Raw genomic sequence first — 23,345 nt, 5'->3', positions numbered from 1 at the left:
GTCCCTACCATAGTCATATGTCATTATTACAGTCTAAGGTCAATTTGGGGAAAAGCTAATTAACCTAACTGCATGTGAAAGGAAACCGGAGGAAACCCACACAAACACTGGGAGAACCATGCCTGGCCAAGATTTGAACTTGGGACCTAGCGCTGCAAAGGCCAGAGTGCTAACCACTGAGCCACCGTGCAGGAGATCTTCTCATGTGTATTAGGTCTTACCCAGTTTTTTGAATTCTAAAGCCCCATTCAAATGAATAAGTGGAGGAGAAAAATGCCAGGTGGAGCAGATATGGCCTGCATCGCCTCAATCACTGAGTGCGCTCAGCACGTTCTACACAGTCTGCATATTATAAATGGGTTACAAAGTAAACATTGCAGTGTCCAGCATGAAGTGCATGGTAATACAGGTTGACATTCCAAAATCTGGCCATCGATAATCCGGTACCTTCAGATTTCCAGCATAAATTTCAGAGCACATTTTTAAATTTACAGTTTTCTGGAGGCGCCGTTTATGTTTTGATGGTGCTGTACTCCAGAACCAGCTGTTGGGTCTTGCTTGCACATGCTTTCCTGCTCATTCCTTCTCATTTATCTGCTGCTGCATAACCCTATTATGGATTCAGCATCCATTTAAAGGACTGTACAGGTAGTGATTTTCTGTTAAATATAGACAGCATATATAACCGTACAAAATCCAGAACATTCGAAAATCCGGCACTCCTCAGGTCCAGAGGTTCCAGAATTTTTGAATGTCAACCTGTATCTATTCTACAGAAAGAACCCAGATTGTTTTAACACCACTAGATAAACCTGAAAAGGGTCTGCATGCTGGATTGAGAAGGTGTTCAGGTTGCATATAGGGAGGATTCTATAAAAGGATTACAAAGAACAGGCTGGAAACTGGGGGATGGCCCAGAAAGCTGTAAAGCTGCAGATGTAAATCTTGTCATCACACTCCTTAATATGCAGCGTGGCAGGTGTGTGCGCACATCATAAACGTTTTACGTACAGAATCCTATATTTACATTTCAGCTTTGTCCTTTGATTGGATTTTTTCTTTAAAATGATTTAATCATGTCGTAGATTGTAAGCTCTTCTGGGCAGGGTCCTCTCCTCCTGTGTCACTGTCTGTATTTGCAACCTCTTTTTAATGTACAGGGCTGCATAATATGTTGGCGCTATATCAATGCTTTTTATTATTATTATTATTAATAATGATGATAATATTAAAAATAATAATAATGTAAACTTAATTAGCTTCATATGATGAATATACTAATGAAAACATCCTGCTATTTGTTTGAAAAAGGCACAAATTAACTGATCATGTCAAAAATGCAAAGCTATCCTGTGTCCCATCAAGACATCTAATTACCTTCCTAGTTCTTATTTTAGGTCTGCTGATTTAGCACATTTAATGTGGAAAACTTGGAAGGGTTGACAATACTCTCCATAAAAAATGGGTAGTTGAATGCATTTCTGCAGGTACCTCTGAGGGGATGTGTGTGTATTGCAAAGGTGTACTGTGCATGTTTGTTTGCTTTTTTTACATATTTTAGGAAACAAAAATTGGCAAGCAAATAAAAAAAAAACTTTCCCCAATCCCATTTTAGAAAGTGTAAGTTTATGTACCAAAAACCCCATACTTTAGAAAAGAAAAACAATTATATTGTTACAATATAGCCATACTATTTTTGCATATTATATATAAATAATTTATTATGTGGTTGGTTTTACAAGGAGACAGGGGATAAAATACTAATAAACATCAATTGTACAATTGTAAAGGTGGAGTTACATTTTTTAGAATCATTGAATAAAACAGCTTGAATTTAGCCTTATAGTTGCTACTGAAAAATCAGAAAGCCTTTAACGTTGTGTAGAATATATGCAATGATATTATTATTATTATTATTATTATTATTAATAATAATAATAATAATAATAATAGCGATAATAATAATAATAAACAGTATTTATATAGAGCCAACATATTACGCAGCGCTGTACATTAAATAGGGGTTGCAAATGACAGGCAGATACAGACAGTGACAGAGGAGGAGGAGAGGACCCTGCCCCGAAGAGCTTACAATCTAAGTGGTGGGGGAAGTAGCATTTGGGAATACTTATCACATTGATTGTTTACCAATAATTATATGAATAAAGGTCAAGGAGTCTATTTTTTTGCTACAATTCTAACTGAAGTTAGAATAAGTATAAAATATTGCTTATCATATATATTACTTCTGAGACTCTATATTCAGCTTTGCAGCTTTCTTGTCTTTGGAAAATTGGAGCATTAAATTTAATTCTAGAGGCAGAATACTTGAGTCATTGCTGTGAAATCTTCTTATCTGCTGGACATTTTGATATTCTAATACTTCCAGTGCTCTGTATAAAGAAGATGCATATGAAGCTTTATGGAGCTTAGCACAATGTGCAGAATGAAGTGTTGTGATATATAATCTCCGGAGTAGCGTAGTGGAAGTATTGTATTGTGTAGGAGCTTTCTGGTGATATGCATAGTGCAGCATAGACTATGGAGCAATATATATATATATAATGTATAGGAGCATTATATATATATATATACTAATTACATTGCAATGTATGGGTTGTGGCAGGCCACAATATACAATGTAAAGTACAGTGAATGGATTGTGGCAGTTCATATATGTCACAAAAAGTGCAGTGTATTGAGTATAAATATCTACAGCACATAATGCATGGTGTAGCATACGTAATGTGACATTTGAACGTATATATAGCACAGTGTATTGAGTGCACATGTAACAGAGTATGGCATATGGAGTGTGGGGCTCCAGAGTTTGTGACTCATATTGCAATTTATAGAATACAGTGGGAAAAGCATTGAATGTAGTTTGGCATGTCAGAAAGTTTGGCATAAAGACTAGGATGGCATTCTAGCATATGTAATGTACATCACAGCATATGGGAGTGTGGGATTGTACGGCACAGCATAATGTACATAGGTCATAGAATGTGTTATAGAGCTTGTATTTTTATTTAGAGCATAGCATATGGTAATATCACTAAGCAGAAAAATGAACGTATAATGCATTATGTAGGACATTGAGGTCTTCAGAATTTAAATTTTAGGGTAGAACCTGGTGTGTGACGATATAGTGCAATGTTTCTCAAGCAAGGTTCCTAGGGTTCCTCCAGAAGTTCCTAAGGGCTCCAATGAGCAGTGTGGGACTTTCAGGTCAGTTTAAGTGATTTCAATGATCTGTTTAGTTGTCTGTAAGGGTGACATTCTTCCCACAGCAATAATAATGTTAAATGTTTGCTTTCTTGTGGGTAACAAAGAAGCCAGTCTGTGAATCCTATTGCATGTGCTTTCTTGAAGGCCAACTTGTGCTTTTTTTGCTCAGTTCTTTAACTGCAGAGGATGTCTCCAATGGCTTCCATTTCACTTTAGAGTTCTCACAAATTCAAACTCATGTGCTTTGCCTTCAAATCCACCTACAGTCCCACTTACCTTTGTGATCTGATAGAAAATAACCCCCAATCTATTGGCATGTTAGATGCACACCTTCACACATTTCCCAGCCATAAAACTGCATCTATAGTCAATGGTGGCAATAAAGTATGGGAGGTCCAGAAGGTATCTGAATTCATATATGTAACTTTGGAGCAAGTGGTTTGTGGGTTTACTAGGTGTAAGGTCCCGCGCAGTGGAAAGCTGTGCAGTTGGCCACTGCTGGATTCATAGCAATCCTGCTGTGTGTCCAGGTACAGCAACTGCATTGCATGTAAACTCACTTGCATGAGGCTGCAGTTGTAGCTGCAATGCAATCTGTCCTTCAGAGGAAGAAAAACAACCACATGGTCAAAAACAACATGGTTCTCAACCACTACCATTCACCTGAATTGGGAATACAGTTGAACCTATGGCAGAACGCTGTGGTCTGAAATGGCCTTAACTATTTAAACCTGACAGTGTTCTCCCCTGAAATTTAGGCCGGGTGGGAAGAAGTTGTAGGTGGGCGATGGCCCCTGTATTGTGACCCAGTTTTTTAGTAATCACCCAAAAACTGCCAGGTGGTTACTGAAAACTGCCTAAAAGAAAACAATTATTACAGCAGCATGGTGGCTCAGTGGTTAGCACATCAGCCTTTGCAGCACTAGGTCCCAGATTCAAATCTCAGCCAGGACACTATGTGCATGGAGTTTGCAGGTTCTCCCCGTGTCTGTCTGGGTTTCCTCCGGGTAGTCCGGTTTCCTCCCACATCCTAAAAACATGCAGTTATTTGGCTTCCCCTTGAAATTGACCTTAGACTGTATTAAGGACATATAACTATGGTGGGGTCATTAGATTGTGAGCTCCTTTGAGGGACAGTTAGTAATATAACAATGGATAGCACTATATAAATACTGTAAATTATTAATAATAATAGTATAAGTTAATAAATGATTGCTGATGAGCTGAATAACCCATTATCACTAATCTCCATATATGTGTAAAGGATCTCACCAATCTAATTCCTAGCCATGGTTTCCGGGTCTGCCATTTGCACCACTGTAATGGACTCGTTAGTCCTGTTTCTAGTGTATAATAGAGAAAAAAGCAGCAACAGTGAGACCCTGGGAATGGCTATAGGTGGCCCGTTTTAGATGAACAATCCTGAATTTACCCTTTATACCAATCATACAACACATATTACTTCTCTAAATACTGTATCTTGGATTGAATTTTGCAGTTTTAAAACACAAAAATAAAACATTTGCTAGAATAAATGCTTTATATTTAATATGTGCTTTATAGAAAAACTGGGAAAGAAAGTAAAACTCAATGTAGTGATGTAGATGGCATTTCCAGCACTATGATTAATTCATTATTTAAGGCTGAGCAAGCACCAGATTCTTGTGTACATTGTGTAGATTGTGTAGCCATAGTATCTGACATCTTGTACAGCGTATTGAAATGTATCTTACCATTTCTGTTCTCTTTGAAGGATTCTGAAGCAATACAGCCACCCGAACATTGTCAAACTAATTGGAGTCTGTACACAGAAACATCCGATTTACATTGTCATGGAGCTGATACAAGGTGAGTATTAACCTGTCCGAATGCACATCAAAATGGCAAATATATGGAGTAGCATTACAAAGAAAACATGGTTTGGGCATACAGCAGTGAATCTGAGATATATCAAACATTCTCTGGTGCAATCACTGCCATTACAAACATATACACCTGGAAGATTCTGAACCAAAAAATGTTTTGTGAATGTCAGATTCTTTTTTTTATGAATACACCTATTAGTTCCTAATGACTTCTTGCAGATCAAAACACGTTACACTGTGGACCTGATTTATTAAAGCTCCCCAAGGCTGGAGAGGATACACTTTCATCAGTGAAGCTGGGTGATCCAGCAAACCTGGAATGGATCTGGTGCAGGATTCAAAACATTTCCTGGCAAATGACTTTAAAGAAATCCATTCCAGGTTCGCTTCACGATGAAAGTGTATCCTTTCCAGCGTTAGAGAGCTTTAATAAATCAGGCCCAATGCAAGAGCACTGCAAGTAAGCATTCTTAAATGTCAATCTTTGTAGTCTGGTAACCCTTTGGAGTTATTAAAGGCTTTATTAAAATCCCAAAGGTATCATGTAGGTATATTTCAGATTTGTTTTTGGAATATAAAAAATAGCCGTGCAATAGTAGAATGGATTATGTGCACCAGCTGACCAACTGCTGATTCTTTGTAGGTTTTGGTTACACCATGCATATGGTCATACGATTGGAAGCCCAACTGAACCCAAAATGTAATAGGGCAAACTCTTAAACTGTTGATTAGTGTTTTTTTCCTATGATTATTATGAAGTGATTATATAGCACTGACATATTACACAGTGCTTTACAAAGTCCATAGTCATATCGCTAACTGTCCCTATCATAGTCAAATGTCAATATTATAGTCTAAGGACAATTTTTTTGAAGGACAATTATTTAACCTAACTGCATGTTTTGTGGGATGTGGGAGAAACCTGCAGTACTCCTACCTGCAGGAAACCCACACACTATGGGAGAACTTACAAACTCCATGCAGATAGGGTCCTGGTGAAGATTCAAACCTGTGACCGAGCCCTGCAAAGGCCAGAGTGCTAACCACTGAGCCAACCATGTTGCCTTTGCAACTGTAATTTTAAGATTCAAACCCCCACTGTGTAGCAGGGATGGGGTGTAGCTATGCACCAATACACACAGCCAGGGCCTTGAATGAATTTTTGTTAGCTTGAGGTCTTTCAAGTACTTGCCATCTATTATCCTCCCTCGAAGGGACATTAGTAGTTTTGCAGCAAAATACAGTGATGTTGGAAAATGTATCTGGCATCTATTGTTCTTCTTACTTTAGTTGTTAAATGGTCACATCCTACTGACACTGCCAACTGGTGAATATAAAGATGAGAAGAAATTGAATGTTGTGTAGTGCGCAAGTACACTTGGCTCATGAAACATATATTCTGTCCTTGCTTCTATACACTGCTCATATTCACTTATTTATCAATTTAGTACCTGATATTATCTGCTAATGGAATTTGCCTTCTTGCCTTGTTTTTGGTTAAGTTGGTCTTTAACTTGCTTTATCCCTTATTAAGGTTATTCTGCCCCGTTAGCCATAATAGTGCCACATCCCATATATTTAACAAGAAGACCAAATATACATATATCCTTAAAGTAATGACCAAAACAATCTTGTGTTCATTAAAAACAATAGAATAGTTTATTGGGAGAGCATTTGAGTAGCACCACATCCTTCTTATGTACATATAAATCCAAATTTAAAAGTAGTGTGAGGATTTCTTAGGTGCTTAATACAGACAATCAAAGAATAAAGTTAAAATTAAAATGTTGAATAGTTTATTGTTTATAACTTTAAAAACATAAAACAAAAACTTGCATTAATATCAGAAGAATTGCAGTACAATACAGTAAAATACATTCCATGTATAAGTGTTAATGCTAATCTTCTTAGTATATCCACATAGGTCGTTCCAATTGAGATCCTAGTACAATCTTCAACTCACATTTGTATATAGATGAACACCAATCTTGCAAATTTTACTCAACGTGTTTCACGGACATAAAGCTGATTCTTCAGGAGTTATTATTATCTGATGCACATAAGCCAAACATTTTTTCTTGAAAACAATCACAGTATCACTACTATGGATGAGCTAGTGAATTTTTTCGAGACCGAATTTTTGGGACCTGTAAGACCAATCAGGGGAGCTGAGCTGTCAGGTCCGCTCCCCTGTTTGCTCTTGCAACCCTTTACTAGTAGTGAGTGTTCTTGGATAGAGTTTCTCTATCCAAGAACACAGAAGTCCTGTGTCCCTGGATAGAGAAACTCTATCCAGGAACACATACTACAAGTACAGGGCGGCAACAGCAATCAGGGGAGCAGAGCAGCTCTGTTCCCCTGATAGCTGTTGCAGCCCTGTACAATGTGTTCCTAGATAGAGTTTCTCTATCCAGAAACACAGTGTGAGTCTCACGACTGGCTGCTCATGAATAAATGCAGCGTGGGAAAAATCCTGTGATTTTTCCCACACCCGCATTTATTCATAAACACAAGCCACATGACTCACTCTGAGAGAAGGAGTATCGCGGCTATAGTGATTTCTGATGGTTTCCCTTCGGAACCCATCGGAACTTCGAGGAAATTTTTCGAGGCATTCTTGCTCATCCCTAATCACAACCAATGACTTCTATATTTCATCCTTAGATAAGGGGTGTCCAGGAGGCAAAAAATATATACATAACAGTGGTGTTATAGGAGTCAGAACCCAGAGGTGTTGTGGTTTTTCAAATACAGGTCTTTCAGCGACAGGTAAGGTATACTTGCCCTGAGAGCACTGTATATGGTAGACAGAAAGTTTTAAAGGGTTCTGACCCATCACAAAAGACAATGCTGCCACAACCAGACCTCTACCTACTTGCAAGGGATGTATTTCACCTTGCTTTATACCTTGCCATAAGCAGGTGTGCAGTGATCACAAACACAGAAAAAATCAATGGTCATTCTACTTAGAAACTTAATCACATTTATTGGTATATTAGCTCAACTGGTTACCTTTCAGATTTCGATGCCTCGTGTATTGACAAGCCAAGGGTGAGACATAATACACTTCTGTAGTCTAAGCTTATAAAACTATGGACAACATAAAAGGATGCAATAAAATGCCACATATAAAATAACATTGCATTCAAAACTAAGATGCATACAGAGCTATGAGATGTTCATTTCCCCATCAAAGCATAGCTGTAGTGAAATAATTCACCCAAACTCAAATTGCCAGCAGGCTGATGATCTGTGAACCCCCTGCGGCAATCTAGGGGAGGAATTGCTAGACGCACCTACTGCTGGCACCTTACTGTCTCTAACTTAGTGATTGTGTGATGTGAAAATAATTACCAAGATTCTCACAAATCCCAATCAGATTCAGTCTTGTCATTTTAATACAAAAGTTGATAAAAGAAGAAAAGAGATAGAAGTAGTTGTATGGCACTAACTACAGAAAGTTCACTTCTAGTGACCTAATGAGGTTCTCACTGGATTTTGACTGCAGTAAATTGAGCTAAGATGACAAAAAATAGAACCTTTCTGCACGTAATATAGCCAAAACATTTATTGGGCAGAAAATGACTAATTTTCCCCATTGCACTGGAGGCCAGGGTAGATGGGGAGCAATTTGCCATTGGCTACCAATATACAGGGTCTGTTCTACACTAACCACTAATATAAGGGGTCGAATGCAATTTTTCTTTCAAATACAAACAAGCAATTAGCACAGTTCATAATGATGCCAGTTTTAGGGAAGAAAGAATTAACCAATAGTATTGGAAGTCAATTATTTTTCTAGAATAGCTGAGATAGTGGTCCTGATCTATTAAAGCTCTTAAAGGCTGGAGAGGATACACTTTCGTAAGTGAAGCTGGGTGATCCAGCAAACCTGGAATAGATTTCTTAAAAGTCATTTGCTATTTGCTAGAAAATGTTTTGTATCCTGGACCAGGTCCATTCCAGGTTTGCTGAATTATCCAGCTTCACTGGTGAAAGTGTATCCTCTCCAGCCTTGGAGAGCTTTAATAAATCAGGCCGGATGTGTGCATATGTGTACAATTACATTGCCTGGCCAAGTGCAAACAACCCAAGCCTGTGGGTGCAGTGTTATAGTCTGGGGTTGCCCTAGTTGATCAAGAAATGTTCAGTAGTTTTATTTGCCCATATATTAAAGTTAGCTGACTACTTAAATATTCAGAAAAACAAAGTTTTTCTACCAATGATTTTTTTCTTCCTTGATGGCACGGGCATATTCCAAAACGACAATACCAGGACTCATTGGGCTTCAATTGTGAAAGAGTAGTGCAGGGTGGATGAGATAATTTTTTGCACATGCATTGGCGACCACAGAGTCCAGATCTTATTCTCAATGAGAATCTTTGGGATGTGCTGGAGAAGGCTTTACAAAGCGGTCCGTTTCTCCCATCATCAGTTATAAGATCTTGGATAAAAATGAATGCAACTTTGGATGGCGTGACATTGCATAGGGTTATGCATACCATTATGTGCCATAATCAAAGCTAAGGTGCCAGGCAGCGTATAGAACAATACAAATGTATTCGTTCTGATCTCTTGCAGGTGGTGATTTCCTAACATTTTTGCGGAATGAAGGAATAAGATTGAAGACGAAAGAGCTTATCAAAATGTCAGAAAATGCTGCTGCTGGGATGGAATACTTGGAGAGTAAACATTGTATTCACAGGTACTGGCCAGGAGGAATATTGCTTTGGTATCTCACAAACCCAGACTTGGATATTTATAAGAATGGGTCACAGCCTCTGGGCTTCCGCTTGTCTGTCATTATTTCATGCTGATATGCAATACATTTTTCTGCTTTCCTCTTTGGTTGTGTAGTCTGGAATCTAATTGCATGGATGAATAGAGAAATTACAAAACAAATGAGAAAGTGGCTGCAAATCTGCAAATTATGGATTCAGATATACCTACCCATGGCTAATGGAAAAGCTGCTTTATTGTTTCTGTATGATATATGTACTATATAAAATGTACTTTTATATACGGTTGCTTTCTTTGAGAGAAGTAGAGAAACAATACAAATACATAATAAAGTGATAAACAATGGCAGTGAATCTGGTATTCAGAAACATTTCAGTCACTTCCGTTATAAACACATGGACCTTAAAGATTTTGCATCAAAGAATGTTGTACAATGTCAGATTCTCTGCTTTATTAAAAAGACCTCTTAATGGAGACCACACAGTTTAGTCACCGCCGCTTCATATTACAAGAAAAGCAATGCAGTAGGAAATTGATAAAAAGGCTTCATTATAAGAAAGAAAATGTGAACAGGCATGTCCAATGGATGCAACTTCTCCCTTTCTAATGTTTCCACATATTCTATGTAATAATTGCTGCTCCAAGACAAAAGAAGTTTTCAGGACATTTTATTTTTCAGCTTGTATGCAGAAGAATACATTCACATATTGTGATCCATCATATTGCATTTGATAGGATTTGCTTTGTAGATGCCTAAAAGTGGATAAAGTTTGGTAAATGAATCCTAAGCTATACTTAACTCCTAAAATGTTAAGGTTCATGTTTATTACCTTACTGTCCAATAAACCCGAGGCCAGGCTATGAACATTCAAGTATTTATGTATTAGGGTAGGAGAGCTTTAAAAAAACTTGTTATGACCTCTGTAGCTGCAGGCATTATGGAGAAATTTATCCTCAAAATTCATAGCAGAGTTGCTGAAATCATTCTCTCAGTGGGTCTGATTTATTAAAGCTCTCCAAGACTGGAGAGGATAAACTTTTATCAATGAAGCTTTGTGATCCATCAATCCTGGAATGGATCTGGTTCAGGACTGAAAACATTTGCTAACAAATTGCAAATGACTTTTTAGAAATCCATTCTAGGTTTGCTGGATCACCCAGCTTCATTATGGAAAATGTATCTTCTCCAGCTTTGGAGAGCTTTAATAAATCAGGCCCAATGGCTCTGCTCACCTTAAAGTAAAACTAAACTGAAAAATAAAAAAAATCACACTTACCCTTAATCCGCAGATCCCTCAATCCGCAAACCTTTCCTCAATCGGGTCCCATGCCGTCCTGGAATTCTTTTTCGTCCTGGGGCAGAGGAAGCGCTGGGTGCTGCCATCTTTGGTCTTCTCCCTTCCTCTATTGTAAAGTGGATATAAAAGTGAGCCGATCTCACTGCTCATGGGTGAGATCAGCATCTCTTTCCCCTTAGTGAAGAAAATGCCTGGAGCCCGGGATGAGTGATGTTGATATCCTGGGAGGCTCTGGGTGCAAAAAAAAGAAGATTTTTACTTCATATAAAACGGTTGTCTACGCTTCTATGTAAAGTAAAAACATTGAGTTTATGTGCTAATTGTCAGTGTCAGTCATATCATTTGACTGCTTTGTTGTGTGGTTGTATGAGGTTAGGTGCAGTTGTAGTCCACTTCTTCCTCCAGAGAAGGCAAACAACTGTGCAGCCATAAGTGATTTGTCGCAACAGCAGTCACTCAGTTGATTAAAAGCAGTTGGGAACGTGGTTGAGCCTCCGGTAGAATGCTGAAGTCAACCACAAGTCTGAAACTGCTTCTACTCTCCCCCCCATAACACCTGCCAACATTAGTAAGGTGCAAGTCATTGATAGAAAAAAGAAGCTGCTGAGAGAACATCCTGAGCAATTTCAGTAAAAAAATTTGAGGATGAATTTGTTGCACAGTGCCTGCAGCTTCATAGGTCAGTGGGGGCATTTTGTGAACTTCTTATACTACTTTGTGAAAATATCTAAATGTTTCCATCGCCAGGCCACAGTTACACTTTACACCAGCCTACACTTTCACATTTAGTCCATCAAAACCAAGCATTTTACCAACAGCTATACCATTTGAGGAAATGAGGGAATAAAAGCTGAATGGATTGTATACATTACATATTGTAGTATACTGGTAGAAGTGCTTAGGTAAAGTCAGTAATCAAAATTAGCCTAGTCCTGGAGGAACGCCAAAACATATCCAACAATCTCTGTATTCCTTGGCTCACCTAAACTCCTAATAATAATAATATTAATACAATTATGAGCCTGGGGCATTATGACCTCATATAGAGACTTTCCCATTGTGGTAGGGTGGGAGGACAAATTATACAATTTGCACAAATGCTTCACCTGACTTAACCCTTTAGCCTGCAGCATTATTTGTGGTATATCACCTCATTGCTACTGTTATTGTGAATTCTTTGGGGTTATTCAAAATATGAATTGTTTACTGACTGAATATGTTGTTGTTGTGTTGGAAGATTTTGTAGCTGGTGCACTGCCCGCCAGGGGTCTATCCCTACCCCAGGCCAGTTATCCGTGAAATGAATGGAAGGGTTTCATTAGTAAGTGGTGGCAGGTAGTAACAAGAATTTGTGGGCAATTACATAGGTGTTCGAGATAAATCTCACTGTCTGAGATGCAATTTAAAGCACCTGGCCATCTAATCCACTGGCTGTCAATAAATACAACAGAAGTCAAGGGTCTTAGACGATGCACCTTTTCTATTCGGTTTTTGGGTGGAAGAGTAATTGAACATCCTGACCATACCGGCATGATTTAGGATTGGCTATTAGTGTTTATAAGCACGTCCTTAAAAAGTGACCGGTGAGTGTATGTAAGTTTAGCCACTGAGAACCAGAACTTATCCTTTAAAGATTAATGGTCCACAGCTCAACATTAGGTGTTCCTTTGTGAAATAATCTGGGCTTTTGCAGGTCGGAGGGAACCATCTCTCCGACCATCTCTCTCTCTCGCCGTTTGTTTTACCGTAGTGACTGCTTTCTGTTCACACCCTTAGAACGGACTTCCAATTTAAAAAAAAATACCATCATTGGAATCTCTTCTGTTGAGTTCAATGAGATCACAACTGATGTTCTTGGAAGATAATATAAAAATCTCCCAAAGTGAACCCAACCTGGTTGTGTTGACTTTTTACTAGTGGTCCTGTGTTGTTTATTTTATAGTCTTAGGTTTGCATTAGGATTAGTTGCAGTGCTTTGTCATACCAAAACAATTGTTTTAATATGCTATCATTGACTTGCATTTTCCATAAGTTGGAAAATGCTCCATATTTTCCATATTTTCTTCCGTTTGCATTGATGCTAATGGGAAATTGTAGGTCAGTATATTACCTTACAAGTGAAATATTTCATATCTGTACAACACAATGTGGATGTCCCTTTTTTTCCTGGCAGAGATCTTGCTGCACGTAACTGTCTTGTGACGGAGAAAAATGTCCTAAAGATAAGTGACTTTGGCATGTCAAGAGAAGAGGCGGATGGAGTATATTCATCCACTGGGGGGATGAAGCAGATTCCAGTCAAGTGGACGGCACCAGAGGCACTTAACTATGGTACTACTAGTTTATTCTATCGATTTCCATGTGTTGTGATCTTACAGTGATTTATAGGAAGATGATAACATAAATTGAAGGGCAAAGCCACTCAAGAATTGCCGTTGATTAACATGACCGACCTATATCTTCAAACTTCCTAAGCCCACAGCTTTGGCCACCATCACCCAATCTATTCAATGGCAGTACCATATATACCATATACAGTCTCCAAACAATAGAGCTTTATAAATAGACCCCTTGAAAGTACATTAAAGGGGTATTTTCCCATTTAACGCTTCTAAGTTAGAGCCTGTTTACACCGCAATGCTTTGCACTGTAGTGCACATATTTTTACCTGTTGACAGGCATTGTTGCTTGTGGTCTTAACCATTCCAATAAACTTACAACGTAGGAAAAATTAGGTGATGTTTGCATTCCATCACAGTGCACATTCATTGCAGCCTACGCGTTTTATCGTTTTGTTCAGATGCCATTACCAATAAATGTGTTAACAGCATTGCAGTAATAGGCAACTTATCACAATGGCCAGGTGTAAATGGATCCTTTTACTGATTTTGTCAGTAAAATAAAACTATAAAGAAAAGTCTGCCTCTAAAACAAATGTGATACAAGTGAGAGTATGACAGCCCTAAGAATTTTCAGCATCCAACATTTCTAGATTTCAGGATTTGTTGGAAGCCCATTGAGTGGTGGTGTTCCACCCATTGGCCCATTTGCAGCATCTATGTCCCTAAATTGCTATTATGAAGTGCTTGCCTGTGTGAAACCACCACACATCAGTATTTTTGGGACAGAATGTGAGCTAAAGAGGCTAATGTGGCTCAGGGGTTAGCACTCAGGTTCAAATGTCAGCCAGGAGTTTGCAGGTAAATTGGCTTTCCCCAAACAATTGCCATTAGACTGTGTTAGAGACATATGACCGAGGTAGGGACATTGGGTCTGATTTAATAAAGCTCTCCAAGGCTGAAGACGATACACTTTCAGCAGTGAAGCTGGGTGATCCAGCAAACCTGGAATAGATCTGGTCCAGGACTGAAAACATTTGCTAGCAAATAGCAAATGACTTTCAAGAAATCCATTCCAAGTTTGCTAGATCACCAAGCTTCACTGATGAAAGTGTATCTTGTCCAGCCATGGAGAACTTTAATAAATCAGGCCCTTTGCATTGTGAGTCCCAGCTAGTGACATGATTATGGACTTTGTAAAGCGCTGAATATTATGTTGGTGCTATATAACTACTGTAATAATAACAATATTAATAATAATAATAAAGTGTTCAAACACTCCCTCATTTATCCAATGCAAAATTAATGATAATTTAATTATTTTTTCTTGCAGGTTCCAGGACATTTTAGGGTTTTTAGCTGCTCTCTATATTTTTTTTATCTCTTGTTGTATGCTGTATGATTCTGGAAGACAAAATGCATTACAGCCTGTTATCAAGATTATATTATTTTCTTTGCTGGTGTCATCGTGCCTCTTTCTCCATGTGCTCTGCAGACAAAAAAGAACAGTCAGATGGGTCATTATTTCAGGGAGGATCACAGTTTCCTAGGTCCTACCATCGGTGTCTTTTATGTAGTTAGGTTATTATAACCCTTATGGTCACATTACTGCTGTAGAGACATCTAAGAAGGAGTGGGAATAATGCAACAGCAGCCTGCGTGTCCACTATATAACATATTTCTAGTAGGTTTAAATATAATATATCATTATTCTTACATTCAAATATATTGTTGCTGTCAAAAAGAGTAACAGGGGCGACTGCTGACCTCTCCATTTAGCAGCATCAAAGAGAAGATGGGTCATTTCTATAGAATATTACAAATCAGCATAATTGAAAAAGACTCCAGTTGTCTACATAAGCTACATAATGATTAAATAAACCAGCTATAACCTCTATAAGCCACAATGTGCCTGCGTTAATTTTGTTAGTCCATTCTCAGAAGAGATGTGCCCCCTTCCCCTTTCCAATAAAGATCAGAAGTAGCAAGGTTATAGAAGTAGCTATCAAAGCCGCCGGGCACTTTATCAGGAGTTGTACCCCCCTATTATCAATTTTAACCAATTAGATCTAGAGGTCAGTGACTAGAACCTTCTATTTGGAATGGCTTAGAACAGTGGTCACCAACCTTTTCGGACCCACGGACCACTAAATTTACAGGGTCCGGACCACACATGCATGGGGAGTCGTGTGTCACTCAAAGGAGAAGAAAATTCCCCCTGAGTGACGTCATGATGCCAGAGAAACAATCAGCCCATTTCCCTGAGCCTTTGTTCTGTACAGGGGACATGGTCTGTAGCTTTGACCCGTGTGGGGGTGCGCCGTCCAGAGCCACAGACATTTCTCATGGACCACTGCTTGGCAACCGTTGGCTTAGAAAGAAGAAATTGAGCCAAAGGCCAATAAAATGCTGTGAAGAGATTTAAAAAAGGGTGTTCACGCCCACAAACATCATGCAAATGACAGAATTTTGCATGGAAGTATAGTAAAACCATGTCAGAGACTGGGGGGAGATAATACAAAATCTTTACAAGAAGTAATTACTGTTGAAAGGGACAATGCCGCTTTCCAAGGCCAAGGGTGCACTTACTTTTTCCACAGCACAGTCTTGCATCTATTATTAACCATATATAACCTTACTATGTAGGAACTGTTTAATCCAATGTTTGTCTGTTCAAACATTTCCTTTATTTTATTAGTCTATTTACTTATTTCTTCACATTACTGTAGCTGGATTAAATGGTGTGTAAGGAGACCCTGTAACCAACCCAAAAAATGAAAGTAAAGCTCAACCAAATCAAGTATTTTACATGTATATATTTTTAATTGCAAAAATACCTTTATCTAGTCAGTTCCCTAGTACAATGCTTTCCACCTTCCATTCCCCTGCTGTTCTGGGAGTGTCAAATTGATGTCTGTGCTGGCCACATGGAGACTCATAAGGGAATACTATAGACCAGGGGTGGGCAAACTTTTTTTACTCCAGGGCCACAATCTTACCTAAAATTTGGCAGACGGGGCCGGGTCGATGGGAGAGTGGGCAGGGTTATGCCATTATGACGCCACTGAATGCGACATCATGATAGCATAACACCGCTCACTGTCCTATCACAGATCTGAGCCTGCGATTGGAGAGTGGGTGGGTTGTTCCGACTATTTCCCCGAGCGCGGAATTTGAACAGCGGACATGATCCGCGACTCTTCTCCTGACCCTGCTCAGGGGAGGCACCGGCCAGAGCTGCAGACCGCGGTCCGTTTTATCCGGCCCGTTGCACTCTTTCTTTTCTTCAGCGGAGCTGCTGAAGTAGAGAGAGAGTTCAGCAGGCTGGATAAAAAAGCCTAACGGGCCGTATATGTAGTTTGCCCATGCCTGCTATAGACTGAGCTTTAAATCTGCTGGGGCTGATGACCTAAAGTACTGATTATGACACCCACAGCAGTCTCGGGACTTTCACATTTCTAAACAGGAAAGGCTTTCACGGGTTTATAACATGCAGAGAATACGTCCATTGCACATTGTTGTTAAAATGAATGGTTTGGTGACAGGGTCTCTTTAAGTTCTGTTGTAACATATACACAAACCCTTTATTTGGACCAGCAATCCTAAATGTTTCCATAGAAAAGATGTTTCTAATAACTCAAAAAAAAAAAGATATATTGTAAAAAAGACTTCAGAGGCTGAATTGTACATTGTGGAAGCTTTTAGTGATCATTACTCTGACAGGTGCTGTATATCTTCTCCCTCAGGTCGGTACAGTTCAGAAAGTGATGTGTGGAGCTTTGGTATACTGCTCTGGGAAGCGTTTTCTCTGGGGTCCGTCCCATACTCGAGTATGAATAACCAGCAAACCAGAGAAGCAATAGAACAGGGTAAGTTTATTGAATTTATTCCAGTGAAAGAAAGGAGGTGAAACTTGTCATTTGAAAGCTGCACAGGTAGAAAAGTAATGCACTCACCTGTACAAGAAACCTCCTAGATTGTAAGCTCTTCTGGGCAAGGTCCTCTCCTCCTCTTGTGTCACTGTCTGTATCTGTCTGTCATTTGCAACCCCTGTTTAATTTACAGTGCTGCATATTATGTTGGCGCTATAAAAAACTTGTTCAATAAAACTAATAATAATATTACAGCAAAGTTCTCAGCACAAAGCCAAACCATACTTATGTTACAAATTAGGTAATATGAGGAACTGACCTCATAGCTCCTAAAAGCAACTGTAAGATTTAATCAATCTTTGTAGGAAAGAAAAAAAGAAAGTGCTGACCTCAAGGGAACAAACTGGCGATTGATATAGATTGTTTGTGCTGTATTATTTGATAGTTATAGATAACTGAACTTTTCATATCATTGTTCTTTAAATTTCTTTCTTTTAAACTAATTTTCAACAATTATTCTTAACACATGTATATATGAATAGAATGTATATCTGAGTGAAGTACTGGACATATGTTTATGTATATGTATATATAAATATACACACAGTGTATGTGTATATATATAATGTTTGTGTGTATATATATATATATATATATATATATATATATATATATATATATGTCACTGGCTTTGGCTTGAATGATTGCGGATGATCTGTGCATCCCCTTGGTTTTTCATCTATATACAGTGTACAGTGTACAGTGTACACACACACACACATATATATTTTATATATATATATATATATATATATATATATATCACTACATATACATATGTATCACATATGTATTACTTTGGTTTCTCATCTGTTTCAGGTCAAACAGTTTTAGATTTGTTATGCATCTTTGTAAAGAAGATACATTTTTTGGGTTGTGATCAGAAGTTTTGTGGAGTTTTGGGTGTGATAAAGCTCAAGTCTTAAGCTGCGTACACACTTCCAATTTTTATCGTTCAAAATGAACGACGAACGAACGACGAACGATCAATTGGGCAAAAATCGTTCGTAAAAAAAGTAACCAACGACGTCGACGAACGAGGAAAGTCATTGGAAATGAACGACCGGACCGGCGGATCGGATTGGACGACGATCGTTGACCATCGTTCGTGTGTACGATCGTTGATCGTCCATGGTCTGAGCATGCGTGATGAACGAACGTTCCTGTGGTGCACGTAACTTCCTGTATCGTTCAAACGATCGCATCTATTGTGTGTACAATATCTACGAACGATCGTGTCGTTATCTGTATGTACAGGATCGGTGCTATACGATCGTTCGCAGATATCGTGCAGGATCGTTCGACGTTCGTTTACCAACGATAATAATTGGAAGTGTGTACGTAGCTTAAGGCTATGTGCACACACACTCAATAATTGTCATTGGAAAGGATCTTTCATGCAATGACTGAAAGATGCATGAACGAGCGCTGTATATACATCGCACTTCTGTTCTATGAAGAGGTGAGGAGGTAGAACGATGGAGCGGCACCCCGCTGTGCTTTCTCCACCTTTACTTGTATTAAGATCGTTCATCATTTGTGGATCCGCCAGGACGGATCCATAAATGACATCAGACGAGCACTGTACAAATTCTCATACGATAGTAGCCCTGAGGCGATTATCGAACGAGAATAGTCTGCTGTGTGAACGTAGCTTTAGGTTCACCTTACCCAGACCTTACTAATTATTTTTATTATATCCGGCCTTTTTTTATGTGAACCTACTAAACCTACAAGCACACACGTGTACAGTGGTTTCTGATTTTGATCATCAATCCACCCCGCAGATTAAAGAATGACTGAGCAAGCATGATTGCTTTACTTTCCTGTATATGCATGGAGGAGATCATAGCAATTTAGCACTTACCGGTACTAATCTTCCCCATCCCCTCACCATAGAACAGCACTGTGTGTACAGTGCTTGTTCATGAAACATCATTTTCAGCAAAACAAATCTGAGTCCTGTACTGGCCGTCTTCATCAATGCCAGAGCCTGCTGCTGGGTGAAAGGCTGACTACTGAAAGAATGCAAAAAAGTACATGTGCTGTTTGATTGGGAACACTTTACAGGAAACCCTGATAGTAAGGAACTGACCCGAAAATAGTTACTGCATCAGATGAGCAGACATTTTTTTTTCTTGTTTATTTAATGCTGTGGACTTAGATATAAAGTCCCCCTTCATTAAACTCTGTGTGTGTTTACTGCCTTGCTAAATAAAATAAACAGTCCAAGCAAGACAAATTTGCTTGGACTATTCCTGGGTGTCCTTTTCTTGCACATGGTTACTTTGGCCACTTTAAGTTCAATTTGTCACTACTGTATATATATATATATATATATAATATATATATATATATATATATAAAACTGTAATATGTTTCAACCACATGGACAAAAATATCACTGGAGGTAAAGAAGGAAGGAAATGTTGAATATGCCGGCTTTATTTGATAAGCATAGGATCTCCAAGGACTCTATTTATAAAACAGAAAATCTGACAATCACTGAAACATTGGTGGAGAATCTTTTACGTCCATGTCTTTCAATGGCAGAAATTGATTCTCCACCAAGGAATGTTTCAGTGAGTATCATATTCACTTGTTTTTAAATAAACTCCTAATTACTTTTGATATTTGGAGCAAGAAAGACGTGTAGATATTTTGGTGTGTTATTATTATTATTGTTATTATTATTATTATTATTATTATTATTAATAATAATAATGAACAGGATTTATATAGCGCCAACATATTATGCAGCGCTGTATATTAAATAGGGATAGAATATTAGAAATATCTTCTTACTCAAGTTTCAGCTTAAAATGTGCAATATTTAAGTCAAGTAATCTGAGCAATGCAGAACCTCCTAAATTATTCAGGATTGGTCTTCTACCATTGTGTCAGGAATACAAACACATTAGCGTAGAATAAATTAGGAGACGACTATGCCTCCCATCGCAGATACTGTCACTGTGACATACTGACACTTGTAATAGATGGCACCAAAGGCTGGAATTTATGGATATGATAAGATTTGTTCTTCTAATTGCAGGAAGCCGTCTGCCAGCTCCAGACAATTGCCCCGAGGATATTTATCAACTGATGCTGCGCTGCTGGGAATACGACCCCAGGAAACGTCCAAATTTCAGCACTGTGCACCAGGAACTCATCTGTATCCGAAAAAGACATCGATAACCCCCGCTGATTTTAATATATGTTCTGCCTTCCAGGCCAGGAGCCCAAGGAGGGTCTTATTTATCATCGTACTATCTGTGTGATGCACGTGTTGATCGGACCCAGGGGATGTAATGTAATTATCAATGGAACAGCAACTGGCAGATAGTACAACGCGCTCACATTACTTATTCAACAAACTCCAACAGACATTTCTATTCCATCATACCAAACCAAGGCTGATTAATGAGCAATATGCAAGTCAGAGTATTCTGTGCCAACCTGTGCCAGTGTCATTACAGTACCTTATTCATACACAGGGCCGGTTCTAGGGTAAGGCAAACTGGGCAATTGCCTAGTGCTCCATTAGACAATATGGCAGAAGGGTGGGAACTGGAATGCTGTGCATTTTTGGACCCCCACTATCTATTTGCTCAGGACCTCATTTTGTCTTAAACCATCCACAAGCTCCCGTAGATAGCCATTTAGGTTACAGAGTCGATTGTATGGGTATAGCTACGCCACCATGTTTGCCAGTTGCACGTGTCCCACCTGGACTTCTATACCCAAAGTTATCAGAGGTGCTCAGGTGAATTTCACAAAGTGCTGCCTCCTATATATATATATAATATATAAGTGTCCTCATATATATATATAAATATATATATATATATATATATATATCATTATTTCTTGCATTGTGTATCATGGATACAGGTGTTTACAGTTGTAGTCTGAACTCTCTGCAGCACAACAGGGTGGCTACAAATAAAGACATTCCGAATGGAGCATGAGTTGTAGCCACAGGATTTGCAGTTCTCTGCAAAGGATAAAATAGGTTTTGAGGGCTAATTTATTGCATGTTTTTAGAACAATAGAAAGATGAAATGTATCATTAAGACATAAAACAAATTTAATTGATTTTGTTGATGAATTTAGTGACACTTTAATGTACCAGCATTCCATGGACTGTCTTGAGAAAATCCAAATAACCTACCAAGACCATGTTAGTAAACTGGAATGGGGAGCCACAGACATGGGCAGGTTTGTCAATCATACAATAAATTATAATAAAAAATGAATATAATTTAGTCTGTATGAGGTTGCTGTAATTAATTAGTCTTAAAAAACACAAAAACCCCTAACTGCCCCAATTACTGCATTGCATGTACGGATCTCAGAGTGCATGGCTGCATTTAATCATTTACATGCAATGTGATATGGCAATTGGTGCCGCCTTCTTGTTCATGATTTCTCAGATAAACCTTTGATGAAATAATCTTTACAGCTCAATGTATTCACAGTACTGCAACCCCCCAAAACAGTAAAAATTGTATTAGTTTTCCGTCCTCATTACCCAGCATGGATTTCACTGAAACTTTTGGCATAAATAATTTTGCTCATAAATACCGGTTACATCCCTATATCCACACCCTTCAAATATTAAAAATTGTTGCATCCTGCATCAGGATTATTATTTACAAATGGAAAGCCTTTTACATTTTTATATGAAAATACAATTATACAAATGTGTTGGTTGAAAATGTTAAACTTGGCATCTACACATGGGAAAGGATAATTGTCTTTTTTGCTTAAAATGTTATCTGACTGATTTCTAATAAATAATAATTGATATTTACACATTTTCTTGTTGTTTTTATATTGTAGTTGGCTTATTTATAAATAAACATGGGTATTGTATATACTTGAGTAAAAACCAAGAATGCTGTTAGAAAAAGAATTCAGGTTTATACTTGGGTCACACCAGTGGATGGTGCTTTGTCCTTATTTATAGTATATAACAAACTTCCTATGCCATCTAAGACATGGGGCCTGATTTTGTCTATTTTCTCCAGTTTAGCAGAGCTTTACTATCATGAAAGAAACAGTAGTTTTTATCACAGACACATTTTGGATCTGTTTTGGATTGGGTCAGTGTCATGGGCCTGATTGTGTAAACATTAATGACATTGGTCCTGGTTTAATAAAGTTCCCAAAGACTGGAGAAAATAGACTATCATGGGAGAACCTGGGTGATCCATCAAACCTGGGTTTCCTCAAGCTCATTTGCTATTAGATGTCAAATGTTTGCAATCCTTAGTCATATCGTTTCCAGGTTTCCTGGATTACCCAGATTCTCCAACGATGATTTAACTTCTCCAGTCTTGGAGAGCTCTAAATAATCAGGCCCATAGTTTGTTACACACTTTGCACCAGGACACCTTGGCGCCATCTGTTGGTGCCCAACAATATGCAATATTTAGGAGTCATCATACCGACTCAAAAGTACAAAACACCTCTAAAAAGGTAAAAACTAAAGACTGACCCATGTGATTTTAATGTTTTCCCTGTTTTAAATAAAAGTTTTCAAAATGACACACCATGGGTGTATTCATTGATATTCACTGTATTGACACTCTTATTTTTTGAATGTTGACACTCTTAAGTTTTGAATGTTAGCAGTGACACCTGCATATTGTGCCAGTTTTTTTTTTTAGTTAAAAGTAGGTACCATGGTATATGTTAGGATTGGATTTCTATTTTTATATATGCAGTAGCTCTGTTTTTATGGTACTGTCATCCTGATTTATTAAAGCTCTCAAAGGCTGCAGAAAATACACTTTTATCAGTGAACCTGGGTGATCCAGCAAACCTGGAATGGATTTCTCAAAAGTCGTTTGCTATTTGTTTGCAAATGTTTTCAATCGTAGACCAGATCTTTTTCAGGTTTGCTGGATCACCCAGCTTTACTGATGAAAGTGAATCTTC

The 23,345-nt window shown here is 38.3% G+C and overlaps 1 protein-coding gene across 3 annotated transcripts in view; it reads left to right on the top strand.

Moving 5' to 3' along the window:
* The window catches only part of FES (FES proto-oncogene, tyrosine kinase), a 117,871-nt gene extending 95,656 nt beyond the window's left edge, over positions 1-22,215 (top strand). For all 3 annotated transcript variants that reach the window (XM_072402757.1, XM_072402756.1, XM_072402758.1), the window contains 5 exons: positions 4,982-5,076; positions 9,675-9,798; positions 13,305-13,462; positions 17,217-17,339; positions 20,455-22,215. In XM_072402757.1, coding sequence (XP_072258858.1) covers positions 4,982-5,076; positions 9,675-9,798; positions 13,305-13,462; positions 17,217-17,339; positions 20,455-20,597 — 643 coding nt within the window. In that variant the 3' untranslated portion in view covers positions 20,598-22,215. The remainder of the gene's footprint in view (positions 1-4,981; positions 5,077-9,674; positions 9,799-13,304; positions 13,463-17,216; positions 17,340-20,454) is intronic.
* Positions 22,216-23,345: the final 1,130 nt, after the last annotated feature.

Source organism: Pyxicephalus adspersus, chromosome 2 (assembly GCF_032062135.1).
Source record: "Pyxicephalus adspersus chromosome 2, UCB_Pads_2.0, whole genome shotgun sequence".
In the NCBI taxonomy this organism is placed as follows: Eukaryota; Metazoa; Chordata; class Amphibia; order Anura; family Pyxicephalidae; genus Pyxicephalus; species Pyxicephalus adspersus.
The sequence above is the reverse complement of the archived record's forward strand: the minus strand, read 5'-3'. Positions and strand labels throughout refer to the sequence as shown.